Consider the following 26,929-nt stretch of genomic DNA (forward strand, 5'->3'; position numbering starts at 1 on the left):
AAAAAATGTATGCACGTTTTAAGAAAGGAAAATTGTATTAAAAGTGTAATACTCAATATATACCGATAACAAAAGATGAATACAAGTCACGTTTGACTTCTGCAATTACAAGAGGTGCTCAAAGTGGTTCCCATCAGCATCCAGACATTTCTGATTCTGGTGAACTACTGCTTGAGCAACGTTGACCAAAGTGTCCACTTGTATACATTTTTTTGGCATTCCGGTATTTATTTACATATATATGTGTATATATGTGTGTGTGTGTATGTATATGTATATATACATATATATGACATTATATGATATTTATAATATACATAATGTGGGTGTGTGTGATTAACATTATATGATACAATTTTAAAATGATAAATGGGCATCGGTTCTCATCATACGTCCAGTGAATACTTGAATAAATGCTCAATCTCCCTTATTATTAAAGAACTACTTAAAAATCATCAATGTAATCATTGTTTACCAACTTGTTCTCTAGAATGTGGAAAACTATACATGTATTTTGGTAGTGTATGTGATGACAAGTATCCATTCGGAGATTTATGAATGCATGTTAAAGTTTGTTAATAATAGTGTTTTAAGTCTTTTAGACATAAAATATATAACTCTGGCTGAAGGAAATAACGGTGGATATAGTAGCTGGTTAAATGACTGTAGCTACTGCTCAGTCTGTATCTTCAAAGAGCTCTGTGAGAGAGCATGGACTGTGTGCTCCGCTAATTCTGAAGAACAGATTTTATGATAAGCACTTAATTATCAACACATCTGAAAAAGCCAAGTACGCAGTGCATTAGTACAGAGTTTCTAAAAGGGTGAGGGCCATGATGATACATTTAGATTTGTGTATGTTATGGGACATGTTCTTTTAAACAATACCTAATAAATCAGTTGCCTGTAATACCTTGAAATAGACATAATAGTTCAAGTTGATATTTCCCAATGTGAGATAAAACGTTACTCAGGATATTAAAGTCCATCAAGAAAATAACCCACAGTTGCACTACCTATATTTGTATATGCTATTTATTAGAAATTTCAGATTTAACAGTCCTGAAGATTGTACAGGAATAGTTATTAAGTCTTGGAAAAAGATCATTTTTAGCCATGATTTCCATTTCATTTTAGTTTATATAAATTATTTCCCTTTCATTATTTACTTTCTATTTTAGAGGAAGGCTTATCTTTTTCTTTTGAACATTTCATAGGGAATATCTTTTTCTCAAAAGTGAATCATAAGTTGAAAATTTTCAGATATGACCTTAGTTGTGTTTTTTCCTACCACTTGAAGATGCAATCAGCCACATCCCCCTTAAAAAACCAGGTACTCTAAATGAGTAAATACTAATCAGATTATTTCAGTTTAAAAGAAAGACGAGTGGATTTATCGAAATTTTATTCATTCAGAATTTCAGTTTTTTTGTAGATTTTAGTTTGTAGGTTGCTCCTCTCTAGTTCACTAAGGCTGAATATTATATTTCCAAATTCTAAAAGTTGATCTGGTTATCTACCTGCAATTCCTTTTTTGTTTTTGTCCCTGAGGTATTCCCATCACCTGGTTTTCATTCCATCATTCTACAGTGTCAGTAATCTCAAATGCCCCCCATGTAGACATGGATAACAACAAAGTACATATTACAAAAACGAATAACTTTATTAGATGCCAGATCTACTGACCTGTATCTAAATTAAATCACCTTCCTTTACTCCTTTTCTGTGACAGTTTTTCTGTAGGTGTCTGATTCCATAATTACCAAAAAATATCTTTCAATGTCTAATTGATCGGTACTGATGATTTTATTCATTTACTTTGATGTCCATTTAGTCATTGAAGAAGAAAAACTGTGGTTAAAACTATTAAAAGTGAAATACATTTATTCGGTAAAGGAGATCTTTTCAAGTGATGGCAGATATCTCTGAAAGGTAACATTTAAAGGAGAAAAACAAAGCATTGCTCAGAGCTGACTTCACATATACTGTGAGGTGGTACACCATGAAAACAAATAGAGTAAAAGAGTAGCATCTTTTAGCTAACTTTTTGTAGCATCTTGAAAACCTGTCTTTTTTGAATTATGAAAACATGTTTAATCTCTACTAGTGAATGAAGTGCTGCTACGAGGATAAAAGGCCGCCGTGCATTGAAATATGGATAGACCTGAAGTAAATGCTTTTTATAACACGTAAAAATTCTGTCAAGTAGGATAAGGAATAAAACCTCTCTTCTTACAGAAATTTTAAAAGTCACTTGAATTAGGTACAATTTGGCCTTTTTTAAGGAAGCCTTTTCTGGAGGCAAAGGATGATTTAGCTCTTTTATCAAAGTTTCTTTGATTCATATTGTCATTGTCTACAATATTGCATGGCACATACTGAGATTTTATGTATGAGTATATCCCAAATATTGCATGTGACATATTTGCACTAAAATATTATTTGTTTATTATCTGACATAGAAATTTAACTTGGCGTCCTCTGTTTTATCTGGCAACCTTATGCTAGGGAGACCTACAAAATGACATCTAGTCTGAGGAGAGTGTTTGCTATCGAGTTGGCAGGAGAGTATAGAATTTACGTTAATACAAAGCATATATTTGTAGTGTCCTTTAAATTAGTTTGGCTTAATGTAACCAGAAGTTCTAGGAGTTTGTAAATAATTGAATTTATTCAGAGGACCACTCAAAATATACTACCTGCAAAATATCTATGTACCTCTTAATATTTCTCTGCCACTTTATGGCTCTGCCTATTAAATCCAGCATTCTGGAGACTCTCCCAGAGCTGTAGTGGTTTGTGGGGGTTCATAGCTAGTCACCCCAAAATGTACTTCTATGGTATGTGGATTGTTTTGAGTTAAGGACAACTTTAGCTATAGGCTTAGGAGAAACTTCTGCCCCTCCCTTGACTACCTGGAAGAACTTGAATTAATGGCCTTGCCCATAATGAGGAGAACAAACTGCTATTTACTAAGTGTCTGCTCTTCTTACCATCCTGCAATGACCCTTTGAAGCTCCCAAGTCACCTTACCTCATCTCTAGCTCAGAATGTCTTACATACTCATGTTTCTTTTCTGTCTCTGAACCTCTCCTGCATGTGTGGTCTCTGACTCTCTCATGTATGCAGGATACCCATACATATGTATGAATTAGATTTCGTTATTTTTCTCTTCCTAATCTGTCTCATGTCTATTTGATTAGACCAGCCAAAAGAACCTTGAGGGTAGAGGAAAGTTTCTCCTCCCCCACAGGTATCTTCTTTTGGTTATTAAGCAGATATTTACTAATTGACTGGATATTCTGCATGGGGTTGGAGAGGTACAGAGATGCATGAGCTTTGATGTTGATCTTAAGGCAAAGTAAGGTTTACACAGGGTTTTAATAAAAGACAATGTGGAAAAAATCCTCAGAGGAAGACAGAGTTTCAGAGTAGCACAGAGGAATGCTAGGTTTACTCTTGGGTTGAATCATTTGGGAAGTGTTTATGGATGAGAAGGTGGTTAAGGTGGATCTTGAGAAATTGAGGGAAATCCCTGAACCTTTTTTAGATTTTCATATTAATGCTAATAAAATGAAACCTCCTTAACAGTTTAGAGGAGAATCCAAACTAATAATTTCACGATGACTACACTTCTGTTCTTGAGAAATGTTTCTTATACTAGGGTTTGAAATCATCTATTTTTATTCTTTGGGGACATGGCGTTATGTTGAAGGTCTTCTCAGTTAGTATTGAGAGTAACACACATCCTAGAATATGCCCAAATCTTTCAGGCATTAAATCCTGAATACGCTAGTTACATTGCATCAAGTACCAAACAACAGACATGAAAGAGTAACCCTGTACAAGAGTTAAGACACTGTTTCGTGCCCTCCAGATTATTTTATGTGAATTGACTTGTCTGTGCTTCAGGTTTTTGTCCTGTGAAGTAGCGCTGGAAATACGTACTCTTTGTGATTGTTGTGGGATAATATCTGTAAGTAGCCTGGCACTGAAGAATATTGAAAATGAGCCCCAAACAATGAGATGAAAAAGATGAATTACTGTTTGGGGATTATGCTTGACAATGTCATGTTTGTAGTTTTAAAGCTGTTAGTGTTGACTCTCAGAGGTGAGTAATATTGTGTGTGCTTTCAGAGAAAAAGAAGTTGCTCATCATAAAGAATTCATTTGGGGATGTTCAATCAAGTGCTCAGTATGTGTACTGAGAGTTCATTCCAGACTACTACCCATCTTGACGTTATTTCTGACTATGGCTTCATGATTCTTGCTGCTTAGGGTGTAGTCTGGGGACCAACCGCATCAGCATCATCTGGGAGCTTGTAAGAAATACAGAATATTGAGTCCCACCTTAGATTTCCAGAATCAGAATCTGAAGTTCAACAAGATCCCCAGGTGTTTCCTATTCATGTTAGAATTTGAGAAGCACCGCTCTAGATGTTTGTATAGATTTCTATTAGTTAGTATAGTTTCTATTGCTCTAAGCTTTTGATAGTGGAGCAGTGTTATCTTTTAAATATATTTTCTGTCGTGTAAGACTGCTATTAGAGGGAGAAAGAACTCCTTCAGGTCTTGAGCGTACTAAGTTGCAAATTACCTTTTCCATTTCATGTAGTGTTCAATGGCCTGAAAGATTGAGCAATTTAGCAGTTTACTGCGTAATTAGTAAGCTTTGCTCTCTTTTCATTAATAGTAGTCATATCCCAGAATCTTAAGATTCTGAATCACATAATAAGGAACTTATGTGTTTTATTAAAGGCATGGGGTTGGCGGATGTCTTATGAGTGTGTTCATTGAGTTGGTATCTACTAATACAGATACTGGTCCCTGAATTTTTTATCACCTGAGGACCTTGTTACAAATTCAGATTCTCCGGTTATGCCCAGGAGATGCTGATTAAGTCGTGCCACAGAGAGACCTTGGAATATGTATTGCTAAGAAACTCCTTCAGTTGCAGTGCTGCACATAGCTTGTTTTGCAAACCATTGCTTGAGTCGGTCTCTTTCCTATCAGTTAGAAGACCTTTCCCATCCCTTATGTTTTCATGTTACATTCCCTACGTTTTGATTTTTCACATTGTCTGTGCTTGCATTTAACTTAGTATGCAGTTAAAAATTCAGGCAGCAGAGGACAGAAAAAATAGAACATTGATCTGGGAGATAGAAGGCCTGTATTCTTGACCTGATATAGACTCAACGGACAAGTCATGGTTTCTTCATTTCACTCTCTGTAAAATAGGCTTTGTACTTCAGGGGAATGTGAGATCATGTATATGGGGAGTGCTTTGAACTCTTCAAAAGAAAAGGTCTGTGAGTTGGGTTTGTTATTACCACCTTATTTTAATATCCTTCCTGTTAAAATGTGTTTTCCTTTTCAACGTAAAACCTCGTTCTCACTGAGAACTTACCTCTGCAATTGCTGTTTCCTTTTTGTTTTGCACCCAGTCCCCACCGTTCCTTGCATTTTGACGGTTCTCCAGCATCTGTATCATGGAAGGTTTTCCCTATATCGGTTGGATCAAGAGCTCCTCTGTGGGGCACATCAAAGCAGCTCTTGCTGTGAGACCTGTAAAGAGTCAGAGAGTTGTTCCCTAGGACAGGAACTTGAAACTAGAGAACCTAGAAGCCCAGACACTGTGTTTCAGAGTATAACACTTTGTGATGAATTCATTGTCTGGACAACGGCCCAGGGCCTTGTGTTTAGGAGGAAGTACCAGTAAATAATGGGCAAGGGTTGGATGCATTTATTTTTATTTGGTGAAGGAGGGGAGTGGCTCAGGATCTTTCTAGATTGCACAATAAGTAAATATCGAAGGCACATAATCTCGATTAGTTACCTATGTTACTAGATATATTATGGCTCTAAACCATCTTAATGAACACACTCACGGGACATCCCCACCTTAAAATACTAAAGGTAATGAATGCCCTTTCTATCTGTGTTACTTAGAACCTGAAGATTCTGAGTGTTACTGCTCTTAGTGAAAAGAGAGTCAAGCTTCACACTTAAGCAGTAAACTGCTAAACTGCTCAATCTTTCAGGCCATTGAACATGACGAGGTGAAGCAGAAAAGCCACAGAATATATTCTACCTGGCCATGTCTTACAGCAAGAGATCTTCTAGGAAATGAACTTGGTTTTAAAAATGATGTCTGTCATAGTTAAGGTACATGGGGGGTGGAAAATCATGATACCAAAACACCAGTTTGTAAGTTTAAACTCCTGTGCACAGAAAGTACAGAATACACATTCACACTGTAGAGAGGGGTTTCATTTAATTTTTGGATTCATACTGGTGTTAAAAAACAAAATTCAGCCAAGTAAATTTGAAGATCTAATTGTCTTTAATTAAGCAATTCATCCATCAGGCAAGAACCCATCTAGCGGTTAGAAGGACCTCCGAGGGGTTGTACAAATGCAAGGTTTTTATAGGAGTAAGGGTGGAGCAATTGGTTAACCCTTACTTGCTTATTTATTTACTATGAGTGTTATTTACTTAATATTCACAAGAACCCTATGTTGAGGCATTATTATTTTCATTTTTCAGAGGAGGAAATTGAGGCAGGTTCAGTAAAGTACTCAAAGTCACATATATTGTAAAATACAGAGCTAAGATTGAAAAGCAGGCTTTCTGGTTCTAGAGTTTTCACTCTTTCAGTGGAGCAACTTACTTTTCCCATAAGAACAGGGAGCCTGCTGTCTTAAAATAATTTTGTCCTGTGGTGCTCTAGAATCTCGTAATTTCTTCTTTTTTATGTTGCTACTTTCTCCTTCTTGTTGGCCTAATAATAATAAACCATCTTTATTTCATGAAATAGCATGTAACTCTTTGGAAATTTTGGTAGTACCAGTGGCGATTTATAGTCTTGATTTATAGGCAGAGATCCCATCACAGTTTCCAAGCAGAGATCCCACACCATGTCAGGGAAACTGTAAACTCACTGGCACAGTGGGCAGTGAACTCATTGGAACTGTCAGGGAGTAAAGGTCCATCAGAACTTGCCAATATGCTTCCTGAGTTTATTTCTAATTTTCATGACTCAATAGATTATGTGGTATATCTTCAGTAGGGTATTTCATAGGTATGTATTGAACTTTCAACCAATCTGAGAAATCCACTTGTGTCTGCCTGATTGAGCTTCGTCAACCTAGCAATATTTTGTTATCATTTTGAGTTTAGGAGTTTATCTCCCATTGCATCAGACTCGATTATAGTTTTGGTAAGAACATTCTTTGGATGAGGTTTCCCGGAGGTGGTACAGCCTAGATTTTAGATTTTGTCTATTGCCCTTGGTGGTCTTAATCTTGTTTTTGAACATTGGTGGCAAGATTCTTACTCTTGGTTATAGACATTCTTTCCTTAAGGGGTAGGCTTCTTTCACTTGAAAAAATTAGTTTTAGTGTTCTATTAATATTGTTATGGTCAATTCATCATCAAAAAATCAGTTTTATTTATTATTTGTTGTATTTCCTTTTGTTTTATCTTTATTACTTAAACAATGAAGAAAAGTAGGAGAAAAGATTAAAAACATTATTCTCGAAAAAGTTACATATCCGTATTTATCCAACCAATATAAGTTCTTAATGATAAGAAGATAATTGTGATAACATTCAGTACTCTCTACAAATATTGGTTGAGATTTTGTTACACGTCATAATAATTTTGAATTTTGCTTCCACAAACAGGAACATTGGTTTGGATTTTCAGCCATCAGACAGGTCTCGTAAGGGAATGAAGTTATTCAATAAACTATTACAGTCCCAAAGAGATTCACATATGCATTTAACCATGCTACTCCTCTGCTTATAATTTTGCAAATGCTTCCCTTAACCTTTGAAGATATCCACCTCCTTACCATGGTCTACAAAGCTCTAGATGACCCTTCCAGCTTGTTGATGGATAGGCTTCCTTTTATTTATTCCCCTAAAGTAGCAATGGCCTCTTTTCAGTAGCTCCGACTTGCTAGAATATGCTTCCTTTCCCCCTCCTTCTTCCTCCCACAAGAAGAGCTAATTTTCATCCTTTGGTTTTATATATCTCCCCCAGAAGGACCTTCCTAACTACCTTAAGCAGTCCTTCCACCCATTTACCATATTGTCCATTTACTTCACAACACGTATCACGGTTGGTACTTACATAGTTTAGTCTTGAGGTGAAATTGTCATTCCCGACTAGACTCTATAAACACCAGATGCACAAAGACTCTGCGCCTTTTATTCAACAACAGGCAACCAGTACCTGGCAAAGTAATATTGTGATGATTATCTGCAAATATATATGGCACTGGCTTTAAGTAATAGCTCCTAAATTTATTTCGTTACTTGAAGTTAGTAACTCCTAACATAGTATATCAGTGGAGCAGCACATGTTCCGCATGGTATGTATTTAGAGAGCCATAAAAGGCTTTTAAAGCAAGTATGTCTCATTCCAAATCATTTGTGTACCTTTCTGGTATGCCTTTCAGGACACAGTGCTCTCTGTTCTTTGTTAATCAAACATTTGCCCTATTTTAACAGTTACTGTTCTGTCTTTAACAGCAGAAGATTCGATGAAAGTCAACAATCAGATCTTGTTCTCTGCCTTTTAAAAGAAAACACATACACATAAACACAGAGTCCTACACACTTTTTTAATGCATTTACCTGTATGGCTCCTCATGCTTCTTGACACCTAACAGACACTCAATTTGTTGAAGATTCGTACGTTGTTACAGATAGAATTTGTTTAGAAAATCTTGAGCTTCTAATACATCTCACTTACTAGATTATGTAGATCAGTCAATTCATTGACTAATTGGATTGAATTTTATGATAGAGAAGAACGTTGTGATCATCAGGTGAAATATATTTTAATAGACATAAAAGCTGCACACAGCATCAGAAATGTATCTATGTTTCTAGTGAAAAACACTCAATTCGGTTTAAATAAACAGTGAAAAGGTGATGAAAAAAGGGGTGAAAAACATATAAATATCGACTTAAATAATCCAGAATCGATGATTATCCAGTTAGGGTGAAGTGAACAGATCAGGTCATTCAATAATAAACCAACAAGATTGAAATGTGACTTGGCTGGAGCGTGTGCACCTAAGTGTGTATGAGTGTGTGTATACCTGTTATCACTAATATAACAAAAGTGAATGCCACGTTCTTTGCATAGAACGAACGGAAAATGCCAGTTACTAACATTGCAGTTTCTGGATGTTGGGAATATTGTATTTCGTTCTACCTATGACATTGGATGAGATAACATTCAGATGCTTAAAGAGAAGTCTTTTAAAAGCCCTTCAGAATGCTCGATTTCCCATGACTGTTTTCTTCTTCTCTAGGAGAGCACACAGCTGCTACAAATGCCGTCAGTGTAGTTTCACAGCTGCCGATACTCAGTCACTACTGGAACACTTCAACACTGTTCACTGCCAGGAACAGGACATCACTACAGCCAATGGCGAAGAGGATGGTCAGGCCATATCCACCATCAAGGAGGAGCCCAAAATTGACCTCAAGGTCTACAGTCTGCTCAACCCAGACTCTAAAATGGGAGAGCCAGTTTCCGAGAGTGTGGTGAAGAGGGAGAAGCTAGACGATAAGGACGGGCTGAAAGAAAAAGTTTGGACGGAGAGTTCAAGTGATGACCTTCGCAACATGACTTGGAGAGGGGCCGACATCCTGCGGGGCAGCCCATCCTACACTCCAGCGAGCCTGGGGCTTCTGACGCCTGTGACCGGCGCCCAAGAGCAGACGAAGACTCTAAGGGATAGCCCCAACGTAGAAGCGGCCCACCTGGCGCGCCCTATGTATGGCTTGGCAGTGGAGACCAAGGCGTACCTGCAGGGGGTGCCAGCCACGGGAGAGAAGACGGGAGCCCTCACCCAGCAGTATGCTTCCTCTGCAGAAAGCAAGTCCAAGGACGAATCCCAGTCCCTGTTACGGGTAGGAAGGTTTATTTTTTAAATAATTCCTATATCTTAAAGGGAAAACGGGGGAAACACACATTCTCTACATTTAGTATCATGTCTTTCTTACCCAGGGAAACAGGATGATTTGTTTCAGTGTGGGGATTTATACTTCTAAGGACCAAGTGGCAGAAAGGAGCTCGTGTGTGTGTGTGTGTGTGTGTGTGTGTGTGTGTGTGTCCTGTACACATACTTGATACGATGGTGGGCAGTCACTTGTTTGTCACTGCTCTTAGCTCAGATGGAATGTTGGTTAGTCCTTCCTGGTGACTTGACAAAGCAATGAGGCCACACTTGGAAAAGGGAGGCTCACAGTCCCAGAAGGATGCACACCTGTTACATTAAAATAACTTAATGGCTTTTAAATTTTAAGGTGGTGCGACCCAGTGTATGATGAATAGGGAAATTAGCAGAGATTTAAATCACTGAGGATGCAAAGCCCTTGTTGAGATGTTAATACAGAAATGCTGTGGTGTTTTTTTTTTTGTTTTTTTTTTGTTTTTTTTTGCATTCACAGTGTAATTATGTACAAGTGGCAATGCTTTGTTGTCATTGAGTTGCCAAGAAGGGAAAAATGAGATAGACTTAAGTGTGAATGGTGAGAAGAGCATCTGAAGAGAATGGTGCATTTTATATTATTGGGCTCTTTTAGGAAGAAAGACATAGTCCGGTGTGGAAAAACAAAACCAAACCTCTAAGTAAGATAAGGTCCTTGTTCGCTCTCTCCCTGCTGTGTAGATTCAGCAATTGTCAAGAAATGTTTTAGACTTTGAAACTCATGAGCTCTCAATAAATGATGCTTGTTTTTTGCCTAAGGCATCCCCACTTCAACATTTCACCTTGATTCTTTAGAAAGTTTTGAGCTTCAGGATGATTTCGAAGCTTTGTTCACGCATCTAAGGTAGGATCAGAAACCAGCTAACCATAACAAAAGAGCCAGTTAGGAAATAAAGTTCAGGCAGCCGGATGCTCTGACCTGCATCGGTGAGAACCAGACCGCTGGTTCTCTATGGATGTAGTCTGTGGAGAAAAATTGCTCTTTCCAACGTCTGGTTGGCTACTCTGCTCTCATTTCCTGCTGATGCTCTGAAGCCTATCTGTGCTTCTCAGGTATTCTGCAGTGGAGTTAGGAAACACCCCTGAGACGGGCACTGTTAATTATAAAAGCTGTTACCTTTTCTGGCTGCACTCATGCCCTGGAGCTAAGAGAAGGGCTTCAATGCAGAGGAGGTGATGCCCCCTGCACCCTGAGAGACAAAGTATCCTGCAGTGCCCTGGAAGGAATATAAGTAACTTGGGAAAGAAGAGAAATAGTTCCTGTGTCCTTCAAGAGGGTGTTCAAATCAGGGAACTTCTTTCAGATAAATATATAGGGAGCTGCATTTTTATAATTGTAAATGCTGGTTATTTTTGGCGTGTCGGGACTCTTCTGGTCTCAAATGGATCTTATGTTTTTTGGTGATAAGGCAGGAATGACATGTCCTAGGTTTTTAAATTTAAATTTTCATATTGCATCGTGAGTGCATGGTGTAAATGGGTGACTTACATCTATCACTAGCGCTCCCCTCTCTAGTGATATTCCCCCCCACTTAAAATTGTTTTCATCTGGGACACCTTCATTGGAAACCAAATTGTTTGACTCTTTTAGACTGTTTCTGGAATGTTACTTTTTCTGCTACCATTTATATATACTAAGACTTTGGAGTGACAAATAATACATAAGGCAGTGAAGTGTAAAACCTGAGCTTGATAGTTACATTCTTCAGTTAAGCTGAGGATGATAATACTTGTCTGAAAATTTGTTTTTTTCAATTCCTCCACTTCCTTAATTCCGTGACTTCAAGTTTCTGTTGCATCATTTCAACTGTCTTTTCAGTTCCTCCACATTAGCTGCTGAAGTGGTAAATCTTCATCAGAAGACTATTTAACCATGTTCTACAAAGAATAATAAAATTCCAAACCATATGATTTGTGATCCTTGGACATCATCTACTAAATTCTGAGAGCTGACAATATTTTTAAAATATATGTATATTTGTGTGTGTGTGTGTGTGTGTGTGTGTGTGTGTGTGTGTGTGTACAGAGGGTGCCAAAAAAATGTATACAGGTTTTCAGAAAGAAAAAAACTATTAAAATTGTAATACTCAATATATACCAATAACAAAAAATCAATACAAGTCATGTGTATACATTTTTTGACACCCCCTGTGTGTGTTGGTGTGGAGAGAGAGAGAGAGAGAGCTAGAGAGAGAGAGAGAGAGAGCTAGAGAGAGAGAGAGTCTTAAATCATTTTCTGTGGTTTTAGTAAAATTTGAATCTTTAAAATTTATGTTTTCATTGAATAATGCTTTTGGAAAATCACCAGTTTTATTGGATATTTGGAAAAGAAAGTATAGCTAATTTAATTTATTGGGAAATATTTAATGCATTAACCAAATTTTAAAATTGTAATGTACACATATCTTAGCTGATCAGCTCTTTAAGACACCTAAGAGAATTAAGAAGCAGAGCCTATTCTGATTGGGAATTTGACAAGAGTTTTACTCTGGTGCTAGAAATTAGTATTGCTAAGTTATCATAGCAAATACATAATTCTCAGATTACTTCTCTGCCATCAGTGAGGGAAAACCCAGTAGAATATCACTATCATATTTACTAAAGGCAAAACTGTTCTTTAGTTTTGTAATTATAGGGGTTGAGAAAATAGTGGTGTCCTGTAAAAATTTATAAATACACAATTTAAATATGCAAATATAATTTTCACTGAATGAAAATACAGTGGTCTGTATAAATATATAAATATAGAATATCATATTGAATTTTGAGTGAGAATAGTAGACTAGAACTTGAAATGACCTTGCTGTTTGGCAAGTTTATTTAGAAGCAATTTAAGAAATGGAAAATAGGTTTTAAAAGTAATTTTTAATTAAATAGTACATGCAATATAGAATTAATAGAATACACATATTTGTAAATACATTTGTACATATAGTTTTTAATACTAACAGTAAAAAGTTGACTATTATCTATAATTACTTTAGAATGTGATATCAAGAGTTAATATGGAAAATTTTCCAGCAGAAAATATTAATTTAAAATTAACACTGCTGGTAAATAATGGAAACATTTTTAAAGAGTAGGCTGAATAGTTAAGAGTCATGTGACAAAGAATATAATTACGTTTTCAGAATATTGGTCTTTTTGATACATGTTTTTAAACTGTTTTTAGTTATGAAATTTTGTTGTACTCAAAGTAAGGAAGGACATATCAGAATCACAGAGAAGAGCTAGAGTTTCAAAATATTATGGGTTGTTTTGTTTTTTGTCTTTGCATAAGTCAATGTTTGACTTTTAGTTTTGTGTTTAGTAACAGATTACTTATGTATATTTTCATTTAGTGAATGTCTTCATACTTTTTCCTTGTTACTGGTATGGAATTGATCTCCTTATAAAAAAATTTAAATTGTATATGTGATCTGTGTTGACCATTGTGCTTTGAGTGGCAGGGGGCACATTAACATACACATTATCTCGTGATTTGCTTTATGAAAATTAGGTTTTTGCTGTGTATCAATTACACAATGGTTTTATAAAATCGTGGTTTTTTTCTTTGTGAGTAGGAAGAGATATTTAAAAAGCCTTTTTACTCTGCTAGAAATAGTCCACGTTTATATGAAAACTTTAATTGTTACTCTTTTAAAACTTCTAGAATAGATTTTTTAAAACATGAATAAAGTCCTGGAAATGTTTTAAAATGCAATGTTTTTATTTCAACTTAAAATTTGTCTCTGTGAAGAGATTAACATATTTAATATTGCCTGTGCTAAAAGCAAAACTTAATTGGTTTTGTATATTCCTATAGATGTCTCTTTCTCATTTTAACCTAAACAGTGTGGTATAGTGAGAACTCAGTACAGTTGTGTGCCTTATTTCTGACCAGTCTCTTCTATACTGTATTATGTTGGTACAAAAGTAATTGCGGTTTAAAAGGTTAAAAATAATTGCAAAAAACGCAATTACTTTTGCACCAACCTAATATATTCCGACAAAAGTATTTATTTATTTATTTACTAGACAGACTCTTGTGCAGATGCAACTGTGTTCATCTTATTATTTCTGGATAAGAAATTCTAGATTTTCTTCTTGTAATTGACTTTTTAGGTTGAGTTTTATCACGGAAAACTTTCTTTTAACTGATAACCACACTGATAGGAACAAAACATCTGTCATTATATTTCACAAAGATTTTGCCAGTATCAAATGCATTTTTTTGTTTGTTAATGAAGCTCAGAAGTATAATTAAGATTAGTTGGTAAATCTGTCGTTTATGGTGGCGTATGGCAAATCAACATTGTCATTTGTCAGAGCAGAATCATAGGCTCTGATTCTTCCACAGGTTCAATCACCATAGTTATCAGCCCACTTTCTTCATGTATCTAGGTGAAAAATCTCTTTGAGACTGATTTTAGTTCCTTGTGTACATTGATGTAGGAAATGTGTCCGTTTTAAGATGCACTCTTTCAACTGCTTGGTTTTGGCAGAGATGTTCAGCCATGGGCTCTGGGAGTTGAGTGCCAAGTTGAACCACTGACTATCAAAGGAAGGGCCTCCAAGAATCTCCGTTCATCTCTCTCTCAGAGGGGATCGTATGCCTGCCGTCCTCACAGGAGTGCTGTGCAGCTTAGTTAATTAATGTTTGTCAGGCCATTTGAGAGCGTCAGATGCAGGGTTCTAGATAAGCGCAAAGTAGTATGATTATTTGTTCGTTTTGTAAATGTGATACCAAGACAGTACAAAGCAGATGTTATTTCCTCTTTCTTCAGAGGCGTTAAATTTATAGTTTAAAGATTGTTGATACCGGACAGTCTATTGAGATGCAAAAATGTTCTTTTGGGGACAGTCCATTGGCAGCCAAACAGACGTTCAAACAAGCGACAGTGTTGAATGCCTTTACAATCACTGACAGAAGATCGCAGGAACTTTTTTTAACTAAAGATGGTCTCAACTGAAAAAGCTGATATTTATTGTTTTGCTTCATGTTTAATGACACTAAAAGCAGTCTTTAAGTTATCATAGAGGTGGTCTTGACTTATTATCGTGTTTATGTGCGGAACTGTTTTCCTGACCCCATTTGAATTTTTTATATATGTATATGTCAAATACCAAAGAGAACAAACTATACCAGGAAATATGGGAAGTATACACCTTCCTAATCATTCCTTATGAAACAGTAGTTTTTAGGCCATTTTGATAAACATTTCTCTTCAGGTAGCCGTTCATATTTGATTTGCTCAAGAATAAAGCATTAAAAACCATTTGCTATACCCAGAGTGTAACAATCCTTGTATATCTCTGTGCTTCTGCCCTGCATAGAAATATTTCTGTTGTCACCTATTAGAAAAGGGTATGATTTAATTCAAATATATTATAGATTTACTCGAAAAATGCAATCCGTTCACTGAAACAGTTATATGTAATAATGAACTGGACCATTTTAATTGGTTTTATTAAATAAAATCTTGCTAGCTTATTTTCTTTTTCTTTATTGGTATTCATTTTTTATATTGGCATACCATTTTTGAAAGTAGATCACAACTAAAACCAATTTGATACCTACATGTTTGGTTTCATTGGTTTGACTAATAGGATTTCCTGTTATTCTAATTTCTTTTTTATAAGTCAGCTCCACTGGCCCCAGTATTTCTAAAAAGCACTTTTTTTTTTCTTTTTTGTAACCGAGGCCTTTTGTGAAGTCTGGCATAGTTCTGCTGGCCCAGGTTTCCAAGGCAGGGGAAGCAGATGTATCTTTGAGTGAATTGGGCTGTAAGTGTGTAGTCACTGTGAAATGGTATCCTTCAGCACAGTATCTGTTAATTATTTCCTGTATAACTATCTTTTGCTTGGCTTCCTTTTTTCACAGACTGTGTAAGTCGGGAGATAACAGGGCCCCGAAAGCAATCCATTGTTGAGCAATCTTAGATGTTGGAAGTGAAGAGTGTATAGAAGGTGGTCCAAGTTTCAGGAGCATAGATACAGAATGATTCAAAAGTGTGTCAGCCATGAGCTACACAGCCTTGATGTGAATCTAGTATTTTTCTGGCAAAGTCCAGTCTGATGGATGGATTGAACAGAACTGTTAATTACCTAAAATGCCAAGGAAATTTTTTAACTTGGATTTTTGTGTATTTTGTTATTTGTTCCTACCAAAAAAGTAAAGGCTTTTTCCATTGCCATATTCTTTTATTCTCCCTTCCCTTTGACTGTGTTAGAGAAATTTCATTAAGTATTTACAGACGAGGACACTGATGACTAGAATGGTCTACCAGTTAACTCAAGGAAGCGTGGCAATCAGGATATTGCTTACTTAGTTGGGTTATTTGTTCAAGGAGATGCAGATAGTTTCTGTGAAGTTTGAAGAACTTGCTTTCTTCATTTCGGAGAAGCATTCCCATTTTATAGATGTTTATAATTAGATTTAATTTACAAATAAAATAGAATCTGGAATATGACTTTATTTTGGGAGAAAAAATCCATAATATTTTATCTTATGGCATATTTTTTTTTTATGTTGTTACCAGTGATTAAGAATAAGGCAAAGGAGTCTTTTGTTTTTGTAAGTACAGGACATTTGTGCTGTGATAGATTGAGTAGTTGGTATCATTATTCATGTCAGAATGATCAAATAGCTCACACACATAATTTCACATGTTAACTTGCCTCTTACAAAACATAGTTTCTCAATTTAGGAGATTTAATTTTGGCATATCAATTACGAATGGGATGAACCATTTCATACCCTGGAAATTTACCTACCTGTAACATGACTAATCAGAAAAAGCTAAGATATATTTTTAAAAGGCAAAATGCATGTATAATTTTACTAACATTTTTAAGAAAGATGAGTAGTGGTTACAAATCAAACTTTTAGGAGAATTTGGATACCAATTGAAAGATTGTTAAAGCAGATTTTGATAAAAAACGAGTGTGTGTGAAGAAAATGGTAAGAAATGGTAAATGTAATTTGTTGAACTGCATTTGCTCGTGGTGTGACATTTTGTTTACAATTTGGGATTCAAGACTTACACTAAATCATGAAAAAAAAAAGTCTTGGTAGACTAATGTCTCATAAAATACTCTGTTCTCAGCGAGTTAACTTTCTGAGTTTAACTGGTCATGAACCGGGCAGGTTAAGAATGCTTGTGCTATGCTGCGCAGTGCATTAGTAGCTGTCCAGTTTCAATTCTCGAGGAGGAAGACAAAACCTGGCGAAATACTTTAGAACGGTTACATTCCGATGCATGAAAGCATTAAAAAATAAAGTATTTGCTTAAACTTTAAACTAGGTGGCTATTCGTAATTGATTGCCAAGTAGAATTAATTGCCAAACATTTCAGTTTCTAGGATTTAAAGTTGACTGTCTTTTCATTACCTTCTTACTCAGTGAACTTCTTTCATACTCACTAAAAACCCGTGAGGGTTGAAGCTATTATTATCTCTTTTATTTAGATGAGGAAACTGAGGCAGAGAGATGCATGAACTTATCTAAGGTCACCCTGTTTATGATGGCAGAGATACAATTCTAACACTGACCATTTGACTCCAGAATCCATTGACCCTCAGTGATCTGTTAATAATCACTTGCTTGGATGGCTTTCTACAATTTCAGAATAATTTGTTGTATTGAAACAAACTTTTTATGTGTTTTATGTACAAAACAGAAAAATCACTTTTTGAAAAGTGTGCGAGTGATACAAGCTTATTGAAAAAGAAGTTGGGGATATAGAACACTGTAAAGCTCATACATTCCAACCCACCAATACTTTTTCTATTCATATTTTGATGTCTCGTTTATTCTTTATATGGATGCAAATATATGTTTTATTCAAGTATAGGATCATGTGCCTCCCTCTTATCCTCTCGTTTCATTTAACAATATACTGTGGACATCTTTTCCCATTAACTAATAAAACCCACAGTGTTTGTTTGCCTCCCCGTTATACCATGAATTATCTATATCATAATATGGTTAACCCATCCCCTATTGATGAACAATTAGGCGACTTTCCATTCTTGGTTGTAAAGGAACTTTGATGAACCTCCTCTTATTATTTTATTTTGTTTTATTGTTTTATCATTTCCTTAAGATAGTTTCTCGTACTGTAATTTCAGTTATTTAATTGAGAAAATTCATGACTGATAACACATGGTGTTCAGTGTCCAAATCACTGTCATCTACAAGGGTCATATTTAAGATACAGAATAAATTGGCTCATAAATAATGCTGGAAGAATAATATCCTAGAAATGTTTAGTTAAGGATTAACTGTGAAACTATAAGCTGACTTCTTTAATGATGAATGCAGATAATGAAAGAAAAAGCGCATGATAATTTTTAAGAGCTATTTCTAATCATGTATGTGGGATATAACAAATGCCCAGTAGCCTGGTATATAGTATGATTTGCCTCCCTAACATTGCATGTGCCCATAGTCTATCTTGTAGAGAAATTTATTTTCAAGCAAGACCCATTTTCCTAAGTAGAATTGAGTCATGTGTCTTAAGTGAAAGCAATCAGCTTAGCTAAGTTGGCCCTTTTTAGGGTGGACATTTCCCTTTTTCCTTGTTTTTATTTTGCCTCCATGGATGATGTCTTGCTAACGTTCACAATTTATCAACCCAGTTATAAAGTTTTTACCCTTCTTGGATGTGTGTTGGATCTGGCGGGTAATGGTATACCCGCCATTGGAGGAGAATAATCAAAAAGGAACTTTTTTTAAATACGAAATTTAAGGATCTTTATTTTTATTTGTTGCTGAAATACTTATCTTGATTCCATTAAAAAGTATTTTCCTTTCATAGGATTTTTGAATGTCAGAATACTCTCTATTGTAATAAAGTATTAAAAGGACAGGGAAAGCATACTTCCTCAATTAGTATGGACTTTGTGTTTGTTATATGCCAGCAATATACTGTCTCAGGCTATTCTTAACCAATTAATAACATTGATGAAAACATGTACAATATCCTTTATATATGCAAGTTTTAAGTCAGGCTTTTATATATGGGAATCTAGAAACTTTCAAAGATAACATTTGAGAGAGCTATTCACTTTACTTAGAAATAATTATTCACTTTAAAAAACAAGAACTCAGTATGAAACTTAAAATTTCTTTCCAGATACATACATTTAAAAAATGAAAACACTTTTATTTACTTAGAACTTTTTAGAAACACATGTGTTTTGCAAAGCATGGTACAATTGAAGCAATGCTGGCCACATTTTAGGAGATATCCGTGTTTGGTTTGTCTCATTCTTAATGTCAGGAATTTACAACCTAAAATTTTTGAAAATCCATCTACTTTGTCTGAATTACAGAATTAATTCAAAGAAAACTGAAAGTTTTTAACATGTGGATTGTCTAGGTCTAGATGGGCATCTATCCTATGGTCTACAAATTAGTTAATTTGCCTCTCAAAACTTGATGCTAAATACAATAAAATTAACATTATTAATATAACATGGTTTTATAAATCAAATCAAAATTCAGAACTTGCCTCAAATTCACAGGTGATTTAAATATTTCTGAAGACTTCAAAATAGATCCTAATTATTCTTGAGTAGTATGTCTAGCCCCTTGAGGTTCCAGTTAGGTTTGAAAGTGGGTGTGTTCCACCTTTAATAGGCTGTTTCTGGCTGTGATTCAGGCTTGACTGGATTTTATTTTCCAGTAAAATTACACTTCCTGTTTTCTTTTACTCTACCCTTGTGATGTAGTGGAAAGAGTACTGGACTGGAGGAAAGAAAGCTTTATGTTCTAGCCTCAGTTTGTGACTAACTAGCCGTGTGACCCTGGGTGAGTCACTCCATCCTTATATACTATTTCCTTCTTTGGAAAATTATATCGAGAGAGGTATAGATTTGCTCACATCTCTTTAAAATTGCAAATTCTAGGGCCAAGTACATTTTCCAGAAAAATCTTAACCATTGAGATCTATGACTTAAAGCTACACCCGGCAACTTGAAAAGCAAAATCTTGTATTTTACAGTTTGAGATGCTGCTGTCCAAAGAGATATCACACATTTGATACACAGGCTCTTCAATCATATTTCCCTCTAATGGTTGAGAATCCATACATTGTAAACAACTGTCACCATAGTCTCACATCTGCAATAATTATATTCTTGGAGTTTATCTTACACAAGAAAGCCCCTTCTTTGAAAATAACTTTGTTTCAAAGAATCATGCTGTTAAGGGGCTGCTTATGAAAAATGATAAAGGGAAGTATGCACAATGAGAAATAAAATAACACTGGTGAAAATATGGCATGCTTAAAGTCTGTTTCCTCAGTTTCTTGGCATGGTGTGATGATGCCTGTTTTGTTCACAGTCAGATGTTCAAATCAGAATTTTGGATGCAGAAACTAATTTTAGTAGGTGGGGTGCAAATTTCTTATGAGTCCACGAATAGACTTTAATCCCAGCTGTTTCATTACAATTATAAAAATAAAATTGGCTGTGAATCATTCAAACTCTATTTAATGGATGTTAATAATTCACTTTCATCCCACTGAATCTTAAAACTATAAACCTATCTGAGATTCTTTATGTTCCTTCAGAGTTCATATCTCATTATTCATATGTGAAGTATTTGTAGTAAGGGTGGTCATGCTGAAAATGATCATATTTCCACTCAGTTCCTGTGGATTTCAAGAAAGGAGGTGGCCTCTAGGCTGAGGCTAGGGATGAAATGGAGAAAGAAATTGGGAGGAATCTACACAAAGAGAAAAGGATGTCGAATTAGTATTTCTTGGCATTTTCTTTCTCATTAAAATATATGTCCGTTGTAGACATTTTTAAAAAATGTAAATAAGCAAAAAGAAGAAAATGACTACTCAACATTTTAATGTATCCTTTTTTAGACACACATACACACACATTCACACATACACATACAAACAGATTTGTATGTTTATAATTAGCCTTCAATTTCACTTGATGATAAATTGTAAACATTTTCTCATATTAGTGTCCGTTCTGCTTTATCATTATCATTCAGTGGTTTCATAGTATTTCCTTGTATGTGGTGGTAGTTGTATTAGAAAAGATGTTTACTGATTCTTTGTTGTTGGTCATTTAAGTTACTTCCGATTTTTGCTGTTACAAAAAGTGCTGCGTTGAATGTCCTTGTAGCTCAATAATTGTGTCTTGCTTGCTCTTTTAGGTTGTTAGAATTGGTTTCCCTATAACTGGGTTTCTCTATGGGATTAGTCACTAGTGGAGTTTATTGGCAAGTACAGGTCACTTGACCAGGCTACGTGCATATACTCTTGTGAAATAGGAAAACAGTGTCATTGCTGGACTTTCATTAGTTAGAATTGCCTCACAGTGGTAGCTAAGAAATAGAAACCCTACCATTTTCTTTAAACATTATTATAGGGGGGGAAAAAGGTAATATGACGATTTGAATAAAGTGCATTTCTGAAGCACCAACAAAGAATCACTTAGGTATCTATTTCACTTTGAATGTCAAGGTGACTAAAGAATCTTTTAACTATAAAAGTGAAATAACTATTTAAATAATCTAATGTATTGAAATGAGTCTTGCAAGGTAAGTATATATTTAACATATAAAGGGACTTAGCCATCTCCAAAAAGATTCTTAAGGTTAATATGTTTTGGTGATCACATAAAGTTGATGCCGGCAACTACTCAGTGAAGTATTTGGCTCACAAACTCTATTTTGAAATATTTGAATTTGCTCAGGGTCATTTGCATAGATGATTGTAAGGTAAGAATGAAAATCAGATGTTAAAAAGAAGTGTAGAAAACCATCCTAAATCCATTTTCATTTTTTTCGAAGCGTCTTACTGCTACATGCAAAGGTTTTTTATAGGACTAGAGACTAGTTGTATTTACAGTTTATGAAATTTCAACAAAATACCCTTTTGTTTGGGGGGGGGGTTGAATGCATATTTGATTGTTTAAATTTAAATACATTAATACTCATCTGAGTTCAGGATTTATTTTGAAAGAACCAACATGAACTAAACCAAACTAATCTAGACTCAGACTTAAATAGAAATCCAAAGTAAAATGTCACTTTGTAGAATCATTCCCTGTAAAATGTAACTTTGTAGAATCAGACCAATATACTTGGTTTCTAACTTTCTTGTCGGCCAATAAATAATTTAGCACCTACATTGTTTCAGGAACCATGAAAGACCCTATACTGGGTATGGATATGAGTAAATCAAGGTGCTTGCCCTCAAGTAATACACAATCATGCATAGGTTTTAAGCCAGGTAGAAAGACAGCTACAAGACAAAGAAGACTTCCATAAAACGGACAAGGAAAGAGGAGAGCTTTGGATGTTTAAAGAAGAATAGATCACATTCAATTTAGTGACTGAAGGTAGTTGTCAATAAGGGTTTTCTGAGTTGGTTTAAAAACAAAAAGAAGACTAGACTTTCAGCAGGTGAATATGACGGCCTGGAGGGCAAGTGTCATGCGGGGTGTCAGGCGGGGTCTCCTGTCCCGCTCCCCACATAAGAACGCAGGATAGGGTGAGGCCAAAAAGGAACACTCATGGAGCCATAGATATAGGAGTCATACCACTATAGTCTTTCTAATGGCTGGGTTGGAGACACAGGAAGCAGGAGCCACACGATCCACAACCTGCCTTCCACTTCTGTCTGCCAACCAACCTCACTTGCTAGCCGCAATCCGCCGTCCTAACTGCAGTCCGCGCTTGCCAGCACCATCTTCTTGCTAGCCCCCATTTTGCTGCTAGCGTAGCCACGGCAGTTATATTAGTGGCCAGTGGCTCACTGGTTACAGCTGACGGCCAACTAGCCATAGCTGATGGCCATGCAATCACAGTTGATGGCCATTTACTACCTGAGCCAGCACCTTTCCACGTGAGGCTGAGAGCCGGGAAACTGCACTCCTGACTCTGTTCCCACAGCAAGCTATGTAGAGAGGACGATACGAGGTTAACTTCTAGCATTTTTCGGATACAGATAATAGAAAAGCTTGATTGAAAAGTGTGTGCAGTGCAGTTTGGGGTGCTAAGACTTGACATAAAGGTTATGATAGTTTCCTTACATGAGTACGTATTTGAAAATTTGTGTTTCAGAAGGAACTAGGGAACCGTCACAGGATTTAGAGCCAAGGACATGTTACTCAAACCTTTAATAAGGTTAATATTGCATTTTGCATAGGATGGCTTGCATGGGGGTGGGTTGGTGGACCGAGCTGGGATGAGGGGGGATTGATTAGTATGTTAATCCCTTAGGTTATGAGTGATAAAGGCTACACTAGGATAGTGAAAATGAGAAATGATTTCCGTAGATACGCTAAATGGAGAATCGTCAGGAATAGGCAAAGTTTGCATGAGAAGGCAGGTTTTGATGAATGAGGCTTTGAGTTTGGATAACTGGAAGAGGAGACTAATAACAGCTAACATTTAATAATCACTAATTGTGGGCCAGGCTCTGCTCTTCATTTGTAGTAACTGATTTGATCTTTACAATAACCCCATGACATCTTTAACTCCATTTTGCAGAGGAAGTAGAGCCTCAGAGATGTTAAGTCACTTGCAAAAAATCACCCAGCCAGTAAGTGACTGGGTCAATCTAGATCGGTGTAGTCTGGCTTCAAAGACCACATTCTTGACTATATTGCTTTTTGATGAATAGTAGGCCATTAGCAGAATTCCGAGAGTAAGCTGTTTTGTGAGTGTAATAATGAAGTTAGTCTTACAGCTCCCAAGTTTGCAAGGCATTCAGCTGAAAATACCTACGTGACAGTGGGAAATGGCATCTCTCATAGGGAAGAGAGGAGTTCAAATGACTTCTAAGTTAATTGACAATAATTGACTCTAAATTGAAAGTGTAGTTTGTAGAAAATATTCTAGGAGCAATATCAGCATGGGCAAGCTGTGGACACCAATTCGTGTACGTCCTTTGCAAACCAGAAGGGGAAGTAATGTTTAGGAAAATGATTACAGTATGAGAAAAGAAGTGTCAAGTGCCATGGAGTGAAACAAACAAAATGCAGGATTTTATTTTATTTACATGATTTTTAGAGGAAGAGATGACCCTTTCTTTATTCAGCCATCAAGGAAGGCTTCCTGAAAGAGGTTCCTTATCAGCTGGTTCTTGAAAAGGGTTGGAGTTTGATAAATGGGGGTGGATGAGGCAGGAAATTACTGGGGTGCGAGAACAAACAAAACAGAACTTCGGTGTTTGGAAAGCTGGAGGAACTGTCAAAGTACTCAGTCTAAAGAAATTCCAGGTAGAAAGTGAGCTTTGTTATTCCAGCTTAAAAAAAAGAAAGTAGTGTAGTGGGTGAGAGAGCCCCCTCTAGGGTGAAATTTACTATTTTGACATTTAAGAGATCAAATTTTAAGATCCTTTGTGTATGGCCAAATCTTTTAATTGATAGGGTTCAGAAATTCACAGAAACATGCGTGCCTGAAGGGTCTTATTATTTCTCCGCTAAACCCAAAGGAAAGCATAGGTTTTAGAGTTGGGTATTAGATGAAAGTCTGAAATAAGACTTTAATAATTTCTTTAATTAGTGTAAATAAGCTCTAGAAAGTTATTTTAACATACAAATATGCTTTATGTAAATATATGTGTAGTATATATATGTAAATCACTCTTATTCAAGTATAAATTTGAAATAACTCTATGTAGGGCCATTCCACAATACAATAAAATTAGAAATAAAAAATATTTTGAATACCCATTTAAAAATGTATGCCATATGTATTATGCTAATTTGATTGATTCATTATATGTAAGGACTATTGTAGTTTTATGTATTGGTGTTCTGATTTATTCACTAATCATTTCTCTTAGGTTTAATCTACTGACTCATTTTCATTTCCTATTTAATGTCTTATTTTGCCATGGAGAAGAAAGAGAAATCCTCGCCTGCGATATGTCACCTGTTGTTTAATGGCTAAAACTGTTACATATCTTAATACTGCATTACATTAAGTCATTTTAAAAGCATTGCTTTCTCTTTTGTTTAAAATTCCTACAGTCCCTGGGATATTGGTAGGGGGTTAATGGAAGTCTTGATTAAAATCTTCTAAGCTTCAAGGCTTTCAGTTCTTGTAAACAATTTGGATCTGAGAGATAGGTTTATGTCTTTTTACTAGTCTATTTACTGATTTGATGTTAAGAGAAATCATGTTTTGTTCTTTGGTTTTGTTGTAATAAGTACAAATTAAAATGCATTTTAAAAAATCAACCACAGCCCCATTGTGTGTTGATCACAAAATTTCTGCCAGTTCTTTGAAAAATTCTGTGAAGATACAGCACAATCATTTAAAAGTAATGGAGCTGTCTTCCATGTACTGATTTTCCATTATTTGAAATAAGCTTTTTCAGTTTTATATGTAGACTACTTTTAAGTCGTTCTTTCCAAACTTGCAGGAAGACCATGAACTCTAATCATGACATAATCAATCTCACTTGATTCATAATAGCTAACCAAACTATAGGTGGATAAAAGCTCTGAAATAGGTGACAGTTGAGGTTTACATTGGGACTTACGAGCTTGGGTTCATTTGTTATCCATCTGTGGCCAGCCCAAATTGGACCTACCTTTCTAAGATTAGACACAACTACTGCACAATACTCGGGTTCAGTCAGAAGTCTTAGTTCTGTTTTTAATGAACCAGATGAGTTTCAAACATGGCAGTTTGACTTGCATGGGAGTGAGTTTCTCGTTCTTATGATTTTAATATATGGATTTCACTGCAATGTTGGGATTTTGTGGTTTTCCTCAGGCCTAAAATTGAGATCCATTGGAGAGAGAGAGCGAGAGAGAGAGAGAGAGAGAGAGAGAGAGAGAGAGAGAGGGAGAGAGAGAGAGAGAGAGTCTGTCTGAGGTGTTCCTCTGAAAGCAAGGGGTATTTATAGAAGTTTGGGATATAATAGAACAAAAATAGAAGAGAAACAGCAAATATCAGATCTTATATCCATTTGTGAATTTTTCTCCCTTAAAAGATTTGAGCTCCTGAGAGAGAAAGACTGCCATTTTTATATTTCTGTTTTTCATCGGTCCTGGCATACTGAGAATCTTTTGGGAGGTCTACAGTCAGTATATGTTTTAGTGAATAGAGTTCTTTAAAGTATATGCACTTTTTTAAAAATAGGAAAACCACAGTTGAATTTCTTCATGAGACTACAGCACTGCTTGTATCATTTTTCTACTATTAATTAAGTTTATAATTACAAACTGATTCATATTTGAATATTCATTTTAGGACTGAAAGATTAGGTAAGTTATTCCTTACATGCAATTTCTTTTCAATAACCACTAGAGTATGATATTATTTGGTGAGTTGCTTACTCTGGGAAATAAATCAATTATACCAATTTGGGGTTCACAGAAAAATAAAAAACACATTTGAGCTTTACTGGACCATTTTTAAATTTGAATAATTTCTGAGTTATCTGGTGAAGCAGAGATTTCTCAGGGTTGACAGAAGGTTTTGATACAGGAATCTAGAGAAGCAATCTGCCAAGGTGTTTCTAGGCTTAAAAGAGCTCCAGTAAAACCTAAAAGGTTTATCGTATTCTTTTTAATCATGAATCCAAAATTTATTTTCTTGATGTAAATTCTTTTATAAAAAGTATTTAACTCTGTATTTCGTTTTGGTTGAAGTAATCCTCTGCACAGCTAATTCGGTAGTTTATAGAGCATGATGCTAGCAATGTTGAATCTCAAATGTGGGAAGAAAGTTTCACCAGACTTCTTTACTGCTCTCTTCCAAAGAAGGGAAACCTTTTAGAACATTGAGTACTGAGCTCAAGATAAGAAGCAATGTGCAGTGGAACTGTTTATCCTAATAATTTTATGATCAAGTCAGGGAATCCAAAGCTTTCAGCCTAGAAAGTGTGATATGAAGAAGAGAAAGATATTTGTAGATTTTATTCCTTGAACTTCAGCATCCGA

At 35.7% G+C, this 26,929-nt stretch overlaps 1 protein-coding gene across 10 annotated transcripts in view; it reads left to right on the forward strand.

The window, feature by feature from the left end:
- TRPS1 (transcriptional repressor GATA binding 1) overlaps positions 1 to 26,929 on the forward strand; it is a 238,773-nt gene that overhangs the window by 67,139 nt on the left and 144,705 nt on the right. For all 10 annotated transcript variants that reach the window (XM_074316276.2, XM_088798976.1, XM_019747366.3 and 7 more), the window contains one exon: positions 9,329 to 9,932. In XM_074316276.2, coding sequence (XP_074172377.1) covers positions 9,329 to 9,932 — 604 coding nt within the window. The remainder of the gene's footprint in view (positions 1 to 9,328; positions 9,933 to 26,929) is intronic.

The sequence above is a fragment of the Rhinolophus sinicus genome, chromosome 6 (assembly GCF_057876585.1).
Source record: "Rhinolophus sinicus isolate RSI-liver-muscle chromosome 6, RSI-T2T, whole genome shotgun sequence".
NCBI lineage: Eukaryota > Metazoa > Chordata > Mammalia > Chiroptera > Rhinolophidae > Rhinolophus > Rhinolophus sinicus.